Source organism: Triturus cristatus, chromosome 9, assembly GCF_964204655.1.
Source record: "Triturus cristatus chromosome 9, aTriCri1.1, whole genome shotgun sequence".
Classification (NCBI taxonomy): Eukaryota; Metazoa; Chordata; class Amphibia; order Caudata; family Salamandridae; genus Triturus; species Triturus cristatus.
In genome coordinates, this window is record NC_140592.1 from 1030265167 (window position 1) to 1030278640 (window position 13474).

The following is a 13474-nucleotide window of genomic DNA, read 5'->3' on the forward strand; positions in this document are numbered from 1 at the left end:
TGTGGTCTCATTTTATAACCCAGATTAAATATTGAGTACACTAAAACTGAAATGATCACAGGCACCAAAAATGAAGGACACCACTTCTGAGTAGAAAAAGGCTACCCAAATAATCTGTACTCCACCAACCTCCCTCTTCACGCACACCGCACGCGTTCCCTTGATAGTCACACCTGGGTAAGGAGCGAGATAGGTCTCCATGTATCGTTGGTGATCCTTGTAAATGGTTCTGGCCATCCCAGGCCAAGGCTGTGATATGCACAGTGCACCAGACACTTTATTCTGTGTTAGGAGGTTCCCCTGGAAGCAAAAAGAAAGAGAATGACAACTTTAGTTATGAAAACGCCTCTGGAGAAGTTGTAAGAGCGCACATTCTGAGAGAGGGTTGCACGAGTCCTGCATCTGGAAGGAGTAAGAGTGCTGTTTCTTTGAGAGGCTGCTAGAGTGCTGTCTCTTTGAGAGGATGTAAGAGTGCTGTCTCTAAGAGAGTGAGTGAGTGCTGCCTCTAAGACAGGTTGTAAGACTCCTGTGTCTGGGAGAAGGGTATAAGAGTGCTATCTCTGCAAGAGGATGTAAGATTCATATCTCTAGGAGAAGGTGCAGGAGTGCTGTTTAAGGAGAAAGTGTAAGAGTGCTGAACTTGTGGGGTCTGAAGGGCCCTGCCTCTAAGAGAGGGTGTTAGAGTGCTGTTTGCTTTCTCTGTGAGAGGATGTAATATTCATACCTCAAGAAGAAAGTGTAAGAGTGCCGTCTCTGGGAGAGGATGTAGGAGTCCTGTCTCTGGGAAAAGGGGTTGGAATGGTATCTCTGTGAGAGGGTATACAAGTGCTGTCTCTGGGAGAATATGGATAAGTTACTTACCTGTAATCCTAGTTCTCTTCCAGGGGTATACTCATCAAAGTCATAAGCACTGAATAGTCCCGCCCACGTGCGAGGCCCCCAGAGCATTAACAATAACATATGCATATGTAACCATATATATATATATATATATATATATATATATATATATATATATATATATATATATATATATATATATGGGACATATATATAATATTCATATATCTAGAATATACACAGATGTATATGCATATGCAGCCTTAAATTCAAAACTAGGCTCAAATATGCCTATTTTGCATTGTATTTTTCACTTGAAAAAACATCATAACATTTCCAAGATATAGAGAAAATGTACTCTCAACGTATTTGAAGAAAAACACAGCCTTTATTTTCAGGGAAAAAGGCAAGGTGATAGCAGGCAGATTAGCCTAGAAGGCTGCATATAGAACACTCAAAATAAAAACGGGCGCCATGCCTTTAAGACCTCCAGGACCTCCAGGATCCCATCATGCCCCACAGGTGACAGTTAGGTCAGGTCTTTTTGACGGCGTATTACATTGTGAAAATATATTCTGTAATAAACATGGTATTCATCTGGGAAGGAGGGAGGGTTGCTTATGACATTGTTGAGTATACCCCTGGAAGAGAACTAGGATTACAGATAAGTATCTTCTCCTTTTCTTCCAGGAGATGGTCATCAATAGTCATAAGCACTGAATAGAGTAGCAAGCCCATCCCTGAACCCTGCGGACGAATACCTGCCTAGCAAATATTTAACAGTGCAATCATCCAAATAAATTCCTTAAGGATGCTTGCCCAAACCGAGCATCCGCTTGAGTATCAGAATCTAAGCAGTTATGGCGGGTAAAGGTGTGGACCGGCCGCCACGTAGCTGCTTTACATATCTCTTGAATGGGTACATTTTTTAGCATAGCCGTAGTAGCGGCTTTACCCCTTGTAGAGTGAGCCCTTGGCTTGCCAGGGAGCTGTTTGTGAGCTAGCTGGTAGGCTAATGTGATGCAAGATACTATCCATCTCATGATGGATAGTAGAAGAAGGAAAACCAGTGTGCATTGGACCATAGTTAACGAATAGACGGTCCGACTTTCGTATGCCCTTCGTTCTATCTAGATAGAATTTTAACACTCTTTTTAGATCAAGTGAATGCAATGCCCTCTCAGGATGCGTGGTAGGATTCGGAAAAAATGTAGGAAGAGTGATCGGTTGATGAAAGAATGCATCGGTAAGTTAGGTTGGTCAATCTCGGTAGATACAATGCTCCAATGTTTGTTGATGATCTTTTTCACTGCATTACTTCGAGTGGAGAATGTTGTGACACATATCATCTTGTTATTTTGTCGTGATGTAACTCTGTTGTGTAGTCTGTTCGCTTCGTGCAGTTCCTGCGGATCCGCAGGAACTGCACGAAGCGAACAGACTACACAACAGAGTCTGAGAACCTAACTGCCAGGTTAATCTCAAGAGGTTACCCAAAACGCTTGGTGAAGAGGGCCCAGAAGAGGGCCTGGTACAACCCACGGGACACTCTGCTCTCATCCAAAAATCCCGTTACATCACGACAAAATAACAAGATGATATGTGTCACAACATTCTCCACTCAAAGTAATGCAGTGAAAAAGATCATCAACAAACATTGGAGCATTGTATCTACCGAGATTGACCAACCTAACTTACCGATGCATTCTTTCAAGAAAGCAATGAGCATCAAGGACCATGTGGTGCATTCCTTCCTTGAGGACCCAGTAGAACCGACCATCCGGTCGCTCTGGAATTTACCACCGATCATAGGTCATTTCAAATGTGGGTCATGTAAAGCATGCCCCACAACTATGCAATCAAAGAACTTTGAATACAAACATCAGACCATTACATTGCAATCACATACAAACTGTAATTCCAGTAACGTTATCTACGGGATTCTGTGTCCATGTGGCCAGCTATATATTGGCCAGACACAGCAAAAAGTCAAGGCAAGAATTCTTCAACACCAAAGCAGGATAAGATGTAACGTGACAGGTGCACCTCTAGTTGAACACTATCACCAACTGGGACACCGCCCTGACGAAATGCAATGGATTGTCTTGGAAAAAACCGAACTGGGACCCCGGGGAGGCAATATATCCTCTATCTTGCTCATTAGAGAGTCCAAAATGATGATTCGATTTGATACTATTCTAACGGGTTTGAACGAACAAGACCCCAGCAATGCCCAATTAGCTATTCTCAGCAACTAGTAAACAATGTTCATTTTCTTCTGTTGTTTCCAGCTCGTAGCCTAACCTGTTGTCAACGTTATTCTTGAACACCCTGTCATCTTGACCATTAGACGCATATGATCAATGTACTCAATGTATATATGACAATTTGACTGTTTCTTTCTCAAAGAAACCACCATCTGTTTTTGCCGTATTCTCATTAGTCATTAAGAAAATGTCAATCTACATGAGCTCCCATGCTTGGTTACTAACTATGCACCTTCAAACAACAAATGTTTCTTTTATGTTCTGTTTTTTCCACAGTTGTACGTTATTCTTGAACATCCTATCATTTTGACCATTAGACGCATATGATCAATGTACCCAATGTATATATGACAATTTGATTGTTTCTTTCCCAAAGAACCAACCATCTGCTTTTGCCGCATTCTCATTAGTCTTTAAGATAATGTCGATCTAAATGAGCTCATATGCTTGTTTACTAACTATGCACCTTCAAACAACAAATGTTTTTTATGTTTTTTTTTCCACAGTTGTACGTGTTTTCACATAGATTCTCTTCTCTACACCATCACCCGGTCGATTATGTCCACTTGTCGGTCCTCGATCACTCCCTTCGAGCAATAAACTCTAAGATTTGCACTCGACCTAAATAATTCATTAATAATACCCGTGTTGTCTTCGATACACTAGTTAGCTGTGTCTATTTTATTCTAGATCACCTTTGTAATTTACCATTATAATTTTTTTAGCATTAGTTTCTTTCCACCCACGAACTACTCGGGTTGTCTTTCTTCTACTATCCCGTTACGGGCAGCATCTAGCGGCTGCGCCCGGTTCAACGTCACGCGGCGTTAGCGTTCTCCATATGAGGGAGCCGCTCCGCGGTCGCAGTGCTTTGTCTGATTCGAGCACCGCAGTCACGGACGCCGCCCAAAGGTAGGGGAACTGCTCCACTTTCCTTAGTTTAATTTGGCTAAATCGACCTATGATTATATTCGTGGTTTCTATTCTTTACACGATTAGTTCGCTCCCGTGCAAACAGATGATTTTGCCTCGTTTTATTCATTTTGTGAAAGCGATACCTTTCTTTATTGACTCCTCACATTTTCTTTGCTAGTATTCTATTTTATGTCCGTTAAGTATTCTAAATTATGTGATGTATTGTCCGTCCCGCCAAGTCTCTCGCCCCACATTATAACATCGTAGTATACGGATGATAGGCTGGGGGACCAGGTCCCGCTGGCAATGTATTTCTCTAGGTTTGGTTCACCTACCAGGTTTCTCATTAAAGAGCACCCTTTCCATTTGGTTTATAGAGGCTGATTTTCCAGTGATTTATTTCACTCAACACACCGATCTACGCTGCGGCGTGGTATGATGGAGTAATTAATCCCTCCTTTGTGGTTCGACTAATACCCGTAAGTTCCCATTTATATGGAGTCATACCCTACTAATCCATTTAATTGTTGTTTGGATGATTTCAATGTCACCTTAAATTTGTTATAGGTGCTTGTCACTCCCACCTGTCTTTGGAGCCTTCTTGCCCTTGCGCCTTCGGACGCCAAGCCGACACTGATTAGATGTCCGTTCTCTAAATTGGTAATTATGGCAATGACTTTCCATATCCAGCCTCGCTGTTCAATTCCGCTTGGCCTTGCTACCCTTTTTTTAATACCCACCCAATGTTTTTATAGGTGCCTACCCTTCCTGTTTCACCATCCTCTTTGTCCTGAGGAAGACCCCACCTGTAAGGATCAAATCAACCTACTTTGGAAGAGGGGTCGAAACGTCGACATTTCACTATGCCAGTACCTTCAATAGTGCATTGAGCACTGTGTACTTTTACTTGTATATGGTTTATTTGGCAAAACATTCAATTCTGTTAATGAATGACTTCCATCTTGATTATTTGGCACGATAGTAACGTGCCCAGCAATTGATTTGTACTATTGTTATGAATGTTTATATGTCACTTATCCTACTACCCTACCTAACTCATCACTCCCTCCCCTTCCCCGTGGCACCCTGCACTTTCGTGAATAATGTGATTTTTCATACGCATTCATGTGCCAGCTCCAAGTGTGATTAAATAACACTTTGGTACGCCTTATTTGTTGCAATAGTTATTTTGCTGACTCTGTTCAGGTTTTCAATTTACGTATGTTCTGGGACCAATTCCTTTCTACTGTTTGTTACCCAGGTCCCAGTGACTATTGGGTTTGCCCTTTGTTCTAACGCAGTTGATCAATAGAGCATTCCCCCTGGAGCCTGGTTGAGGGTACCTTGATGAGAAGGCGCGGCATTTTGTGCTTGCAATGTCTGCGAATAAAACTATGTCTGGAGAGCCCCATCTCCAAAAGATGTCTTGAGCTATTTCGTCTTTTAGCACCCAAACATGAGCTTCAGCGAAGTGTTGGCTTAGTTCGTCAGCCTGTGCATTGAGGGTGCCTGGAAGGTGAACTGCCGAAATGGACATGTTCCTCGCCAGTAGCCATTTCCATATTGCTTGAGCCTCCAGAGACAAGGGTCTGGATCTGGTCCCTCCCCGTTTGTTCAGGTAGTACATTGTCGTGGTGTTGTCCGTCTGAACCAACAGGAAGTGTGACTCTATGGAGGGGAAGAACGCTTTGAGTGCTAGATGCACAGCTCTGAGTTCTAGCATGTTGATGTGGTAGGTTTTCTCCTTTTCAGACCACAGCCCCTGTATCTGAAGAGATCCCATGTGAGCGCCCCAGCATTGAAGAGACGCATCTGTGACTATAATGTGTTTGGGAATGTCCTGGTGGAAAGGAACACCTTTCAGAAGATGAGACCGTTGCATTCAAAGTTTTATTGAGACTTGAACTGCGTGAGGACAAGTTATGGTGCCCTCCCAACAGTTGGACACTTGAGACCACTGGTCCTCTAGAACTTGTTGTAAGGGTCTCATGTGTAACCTGGCATTTGGAACAATGAATATGCATGACCCCATCGAGCCAAGCAGAGAGAACACCTTCCTGGCTGTTAGATGAAGTGTGCTCAAGAGAGTGCGACCTTTGTGGAGTATTGATAATAGTCTCTCCTCCAAAGGAAAAGCTCTTGCGTTTGCTGCGTCTAGCGTAGCGCCAAAGTAGTGAATCCTCTGTGTAGGGTTGAGGATGGATTTTTTTAAGTTTACACACATTCCCAATTGATTCAAGATTTGGATGCAGTAATTCAGGTGATCCTGCAAAAGACTGGGAAAGGCACTCTTGAGTAACCAGTCGTCTAGGTAAGGATAGACGAGGATTTTTTGTTTTCTCAGGAAGGCAGCCACCACCACCATGCATTTTGAAAAGGTGCAAGGAGCAGACTTAAGTCCGAAAGGCAGGATCTTGAACTGGAAGTGATCTGATTCTAGCCTGAATCGAAGAAACTTCTGGTGCTTTGGAGAATCTGGGATGTGAAAGTACGCATCCTGAAAGTCTATAGAGCACATCCAGTCCCCTTGGTGGATGTGTGGAATGAGTTGGTGTAAGGCCAACATCCTGAATCTCTCTCTGAGAACGTATTTGTTTAAGATTCTGAGATCTAGTATGGGCCTGAACTCCTTGTTTGGACCTTTCTTTGGGACCAAGAAGTAGTGGCATTAGATTCCCTGTGGATGTTGGTGCCAGTGAACCTTTTCGATGGCCTGTTCTTGTAGCAGTATGGAGACCTCCTCTCACAGCAGATTTATCCGACTGATTGAGATTTTCTGTGGAGGTACAGATGGTGGCAGAGACTTGAATCTGATTGAGTACCCATTCCGCACAATATTAAGCACCCATGCGTTCGGTGTTATTTTTATCCACTCTTCCAAATGAAAACATATACTTCCTCTTACTGGAGTGGGAAACAGAGTTGGGGAAGCAAGAACTTACTGTTTTGGCTGTTGTTTAGCCACCAGGGGGGGTTGCCTAGAGCCCCCTCTTCCTCTACCAGGTCGTCGCTGGTGGAAATACGATCTCGCATTGTGTTGCTGTGAGGACCAATGAGGGGCTAGAACCCTCTGCTGCTACTGACAACGATCGTAGGGTTGGTAGCGCCGTCGCAAATCCTTTCTTTTCTCCAGACCAACCGCCTTCAAGTTGTCCAGGTCGGATTTCATCCTGGACATCTCATCATCCGCATGAGAGCCAAAGAGAGATGATCCATTGAAAAGGAGGTCGAGAATCCTATGTTGGGCTTCTGGTTTCAAGCCTGTGAGTCTCAGCCATGAGGATCTCCTGGCGCAGATGCCATGGGAATAACCATGGGCAACAAGGTCTGACGCATCAGCTGTCGCACTGATGACCTGATTCGCCACGAGCCCTCCTTCGTGCCGAATCTCCTGAAAATCTTGCCGATCTTCTTTTGGCAATTTTTCTGTAAAATGTGAAAGAGAGTTCCACAGTGAACGGTCATATCGACCTAGCAAAGCAGAAGCGCTGGCCACCTTCATGTAGGTGTTGCACATTCTCTTCCCAATGGAGTCCATGGCTTTGCTGTCTTTGTCCGGGGAACTGCAGATTAGGAAGCCCCCATATGGCCCTTCCTAGCCGCTGATACAATTATGGAGTCTGTTTGTGGGTCAGACCTCAGAAAAAGAGGGTCCTGTTCTGGGGCTCAGTACTTCTTTAGTATCCTCAAAGGCGCAACTCCCCACGAGGCTGGCGTCAGGAAGGTACGCAGAGCCGGTTCTAGCAACCCAGGCACCAAAGGAAGAAGAGGTCTAGTGGAGGACCTGTGATGCAGAGTCCCAAAATTCACAGATTTCGAGGGGGCAGCTGTCGGCATTTCGATGTTGAGCTTCGAAGCACCTCTACACAGTACCTCATTGAATGTGTCAATATCATCCACTGGCGATACTCTGATTGGTGGGGTGGATGACAGAGTTGGAGAGTAATCAGCCTTCGAAGAAGTGGATTCTGAAGACCATGATGGAGACCTGTGTCTTCGCTCTCTAGGCGAACGATGTCTAGATTTTGACCTAGATCGATAAAGGGGAGATCTTGACCTGTGTCTCCTTGAGGTTGTAGACTTCTGAGGAGTGGAATGTTGCACTTGTCTTTCAGGAGAATGGGAAGGTGAGTATATCTGAGAATACTCCGATCCAGGGGTAACTTTTCGCATCCTCCAGTCTTTTACACTCTCTAACCATCTCGGGGAGAGATTCGTAGGAGGCGTATGGTGTTCTGGAGCCAGAGAGCCCTCTGGCGTGACCTGAACAATTTGTAGTTACGGAGAGGATGACGCACTCCTTGACGTCAGGCCTTTAGCAGTAAGATCATGGATCTCCCTCAACGTTGATGGATCCCTCAACGTCGACACTGGTGAACAATCTGTTCTCAGTCTCTTTGCCGGTGGAGACCTATGGGTGGAAGCATGTCTCGACGTTAACCTCCTCGACATCGACCTCCTAGACATCAACCCCCTCACCGGTGACCTCCTCGATGTCGAAGGTGACCTTCTTCTCGACGATGAAGGTGACTTCTGCGCCGGTGATCTACTGGACAGCGATCTCCTTGACAGCGATACTCGTCCTGTTGTTGGCGACGAAGCAGCCGAGCGGCCCTGCTCCTTGCTTACCAACGCCAGAGTCTTCTGCGTCGGGCTTGGAGTCGATGTTCTAGGTACCTTCGACGTCGGTGGTGTTATCGACGTCGGTGACGAGGTCCTCGACGGCGACCTCACCTGTCGGCGATGTGTTTTCGACATCGAGCGTCTGCCTTCCACCATTGTAGGTGACCCAGACTCAGACCGCCTGTGAGAGGGTGTCGACGTCGGCTGGTGAGACGTTTTAGCTGTACCTGGAGTCCACTTTGACGGCGATACAGCCGTTGACGTCGATCTCGGCACCGGAGTTTCAGACGCTGAAGAAGAACAAAAAGGGTATTTTCAAGGTCGACTGTTCACTCGACGGTAAATTTGACCGATGTCGTCGTTTGTCTCCCTTTTTCTTATGTTCTGGTCTTCTTTGAGAGGAGAGCTCTTTAGAGGGATGTCCTGCTCTCTGCCACTTACTGACTCCTTTCATTTCTCATGCATGGCATACAGCTTAATCTTTTCCCTGTCACGAAGGGTTCTTTTCGACAACTGCTGGCAGTAGTAGCACTTGTCAGGCCTGTGTGTAGATGGCAAGCACACAATACAGACCGAGTGCGGATCTGACTTAGCCATTTTCTTCCCACAAGAAGGGCACTTATTAAATAAGCCTGGCATTCTGACAGGAAAAATGATGGAACTAGTAGAATAAGTACTAAAAAACGTCGAGCGAAGACTGAAAATCTCAGTTGGAAAGACCAATTAGTGACAAAAAAACACTAACTGACGAGCTCAGTGCTCTGGGATCCTCACAGAAGGAGCCGGAATAAAGAACTGACCTAACTGTCACCTGTGGGGCATGATGGGAGCCTGGATGTCTTAAAGGTCTTAAAGACACGGCACCAGTTTTTTTTCTTTGAGTGTTCTCTATGCAGCATTCTAGGCTAATCTGCCTGCTATCACCTTGCCTTTTTCCCTGAAAATAAAGGCTGTGTTTTTCTTCAAACAAGTTGAAAGTACATTTTCTCTATATCTTGGAAATGTTATTTAAATTATGTTTTTTCAAGTGAAAAATAAAATGCAATATTGGCATATTTGAGCCGAGTTTTGAATATATGGAATATGCTACTTACCAGTATGCATCTGTTCTTGGCATGTAGAGCTGCAGATCTATACACTGTGCATAGCTCGCCATCTGGTGTTGGGCCCGGATATTTGCAGTTTGTTTTTCCTCTTGGAAAGTCTTTGGAAGTCACGAGGTTGGTGACTCCTCCTTTGGTTCGTATTGCGCATGGGCTTCGGCTCCATCCTCAGATTGTTTTTCGCCAGCAGGGAAAGATGGAGCGTAGTGATAACAGTAAAGAAACCCATGTGTGTTGTATCTAAATAAGATAGACTGGAACGGATACAGGTAGCCGGGGAGGCGGGTGGGCGTGTATAGATCTGCAGCTTTACATGCCAAGAACAGATACATACTGGTAAGTAGCATATTCCGTTCGAGGCATATGAGCTGCAGATTATACACTGTGCATAGATTAAACAGCAGTACCCAACCCTAGCGGAGACCACCGGCATCCGTTGCAGTTGTTTGGAACAGTGTTTTTAGTACAGCCTGGCCCACACTAGCTTGTTGCTTAGTTTGCACATCTACACAGTAATGTTTTGTGAAAGTGTGCGGTCTTGACCATGTGGCTGCTTTGCAGATGTCATCTAGTGGTATGTTTCCTAGGAAAGCCATAGAAGCCCCTATCTTCCTTGTAGAGTTGGCTTTAGGGGGAACAGATAGCGTTCGTTTTGCTTTGTGGTAGCAAATCTGTATGCATTTGACAATCCACCTAGCTATCCCTGATTTAGAAATAGGGTTGCCTTTATGTGGTGGAGATAAGGAGACAAATAGCTGTTTGGTTTTCCTGAAAGGTTGTGTCCTTTGGATGTAGTAAAGTAACGCCCTTTTTACATCCAGTGTGTGTAAAGCCCTTTCTGCAACGGTTTGAGGTTGTGAGAAAAAGACTGGTAATTCTACCGACTGGTTTAGATGGAATGGAGAAATGACTTTGGGTAGAAATTTTGGGTTGGTGCGGAGTACAACCTTGTTCTGATGCATTTGAAGAAAAGGTTCTTGTATAGTGAGTGCTTGTATTTCACTAACCCTTCTGAGGGAAGTGATGGCCACTAGAAAAGCTGTTTTCCATTTGAGAAATTGGAGCTCACATTTATGTAAAGGTTCGAAAGGGGGTCCCATTAACCGTGTGAGAACTATATTCAAGTTCCAGACAGGTGCGGGTGGTACTCTGGGTGGAATTACTCTTTTGAGGCCTTCCATAAAGGCCTTGATAGCAGGCACTTTGAAAAGTGATAGGTGCTGCCTGTTTTGTAAATAAGCAGCAATTGCAGCGAGGTGTAACCGAATGGAAGTATATGCTAGGTTACACCTTTGTAGATAGAGTAAGTAACATATAATGTGCTTTATGGATACATTTAAAGGATTGATTGTATTGTTGTGGCAGTAAACAACAAATATTTTCCACTTTGCAGCATAGCATGCCCTAGTAGTAGGGCGCCTAGCTTCCCTGATAATATTCATGCAATCAGGGGGAAGATTAAGGTATCCGAATTCTAGGACCTCAGGAGCCAGATCGCAAGGTTGAGCTGAGCTGGGTCCGGGTGCCTGATCTCTCCATGGTTCTGGGTTAGGAGGCATGGTGAGAGGTGTAGCTTTTGGTGTGGTACTACCGAGAGTTCCAGCAGTGTGGTGTACCACGGTTGCCTGGCCCATGTTGGAGCTACTAGGATCAGTGTTAGGGAATGCTGTTGTAGCTTTCGCACCACTAATGGAATTAGTAGGAGAGGTGGAAAAGCGTATGCAAATTTGTTTGACCAGTTCATCCATATCGCATTGCCTTTGGACAATGTGTGTGGATATCTGGCGGTGAAGCTTGGGCATTTTTTGTTTTCGTGGGTGGCGAATAGGTCTATGTGTGGATGCCCCCACTTCTGCAAGAACGGGTGAAGAACCTGTGGGTGAAGTTCCCACTCGTGGATCTGCTGCGTCTGTCTGCTGAGCAGATCTGACACGGTGTTTTGGACTCCTGGGACATGTTGGGCCAGGAGAAAGATCTTTTGTGGAATTGCCCATCTCCATATGCTCTGTGCTAATTGAGAGAGCTGTGGAGAGTGTGTGGCCCCCTGTTTTTGAATGTAGTACATGGCAGTCATGTTGTCTGTGCGAATGAGGACTGCCTTGCCTGAAATCTGCGTCTGGAATGATTTTAGGGCGAAGAAGATTGCAAGTAACTCCAGATGGTTGATGTGGAGTAACTTCTGTTGCGGCGTCCATGTGCCCTGTGCTGTGAGATGTAACAGATGAGCTCCCCAGCCGGAGAGCGATGCGTCTGTTGTTAGTATTACTTGTGGAATCGGGTCCAGGAACGGTCGACCTCTGGAAAGGTTTGTGGTGTTCCACCACTGCAGAGAGCGATGGGTGCGACCGTCTACCAACACCAGATCTGTCAGTTGCCCCTGGGCCTGGTTCCACGGGCGCGCTAAGCACTCTTGGAGTGGACACATCTGGAGTCTTGCATGGGGCACTATAAAGATGCAAGAGGCCATCATCCCTATCAGTTGCATAAACACTCTTGCTGGGAGAGAGTGTTGACATAAGACTTTTTGACGCAGAGCCTTTATTTTTGCAATCCTGGCAGGATTGGGATAGGCTATGGTTTTTGAGGTGTCTATGGTGGCACCAAGGTATTGTTTTGTGTGTGAAGGTACCAGGTGGGATTTTTGATGGTTCACCGTGAAACCTAGCTGGTGAAGTAGTTGGACTGTAGCGGCGGTATGTTGCACACATTGTTCGTAGGACATGGCTTTTATTAGCCAGTCGTCCAGATACGGGAAGACGTGAACGTGCTGTCTTCTGAGGTGTGCCGCCACTACTGCTAGGCACTTGGTGAATACCCTTGGTGCTGTTGTTACCCCGAACGGGAGCACCTTGAACTGGTAGTGTTGCCCGTCCACCACAAATCTGAGGTACTTTCTGTGAGACTGGTGTACTGGGATGTGAAAGTATGCGTCTTTCAAGTCCAGAGTGGTGAGAAAATCGTTCTGGGAGAGAAGTGGAAGAACCTGTTGAAGGGTTACCATGTGAAAATGGTCTGAATGTATGTAAGTGTTTAGAGGTCTGAGATCTAGGATAGGTCGTAGAGTCTCATCTGTCTTTGGAATCAGAAAGTACAAGGAGTAGACCCCTAAATTTTGTTGATTTATGGGGACCTGTTCTATGGCTCCTTTTTGCAGGAGGGAGATCACCTCTTGTTTTAGTAGCGCAGTGTGTTCTTGAGACATAGGGCGGTGCCTGGGTGGAATGTTTGGGGGGGTAGATGTTAATTCTAGGCAATACCCTGACTGAATAATTTGTGTCACCCATCTGTCTGAGGTGATTGTCTCCCAGATGTGAAGGAAATGTTGTAGTCTGCCCCCGACCGGAGTGGAATGGTCTGGAGGGAGCGGGGGAAAGTCATTGGGCAGGAGGTGTGGCAGAGCGGGCGGTATTTGTTTTGCCTCTGCCCTTATTATTATTGCCTCTGTATCCGCCTCTTTGATAACCCTTTGTGAAGGTAGGTTGAGGAGGGGATTTGTAGGACGTGGATGCACTATCCGAGGAGTAGCCTCTGCCCGTGCCCCGAAAGGAAGAGCGGCGAAAAGAGCGCCTGGGAGTATGTGACTGCAGGGCTCCCATGGATTTCGCCGTGTCAGTATCTTTCTTCATCTTTTCGAGGGCTTCATCAACTTTGGGGCCAAATAGATGATCTTGGTCGAATGGGTGGTTTAATATAGAGGCTTGTACCTCAGGTTTAAAACCTGAAACT

General features: G+C 45.5%; 1 protein-coding gene across 1 annotated transcript in view; it reads right to left on the reverse strand.

The window, feature by feature from the left end:
* The window catches only part of LOC146799276 (acetyl-coenzyme A synthetase 2-like, mitochondrial), a 172445-nt gene that overhangs the window by 15698 nt on the left and 143273 nt on the right, over positions 1-13474 (reverse strand). The window contains exon 10 of the mRNA XM_085626771.1: positions 174-300. Within this exon, the coding sequence (XP_085482897.1) occupies positions 174-300 (127 nt within the window). The remainder of the gene's footprint in view (positions 1-173; positions 301-13474) is intronic.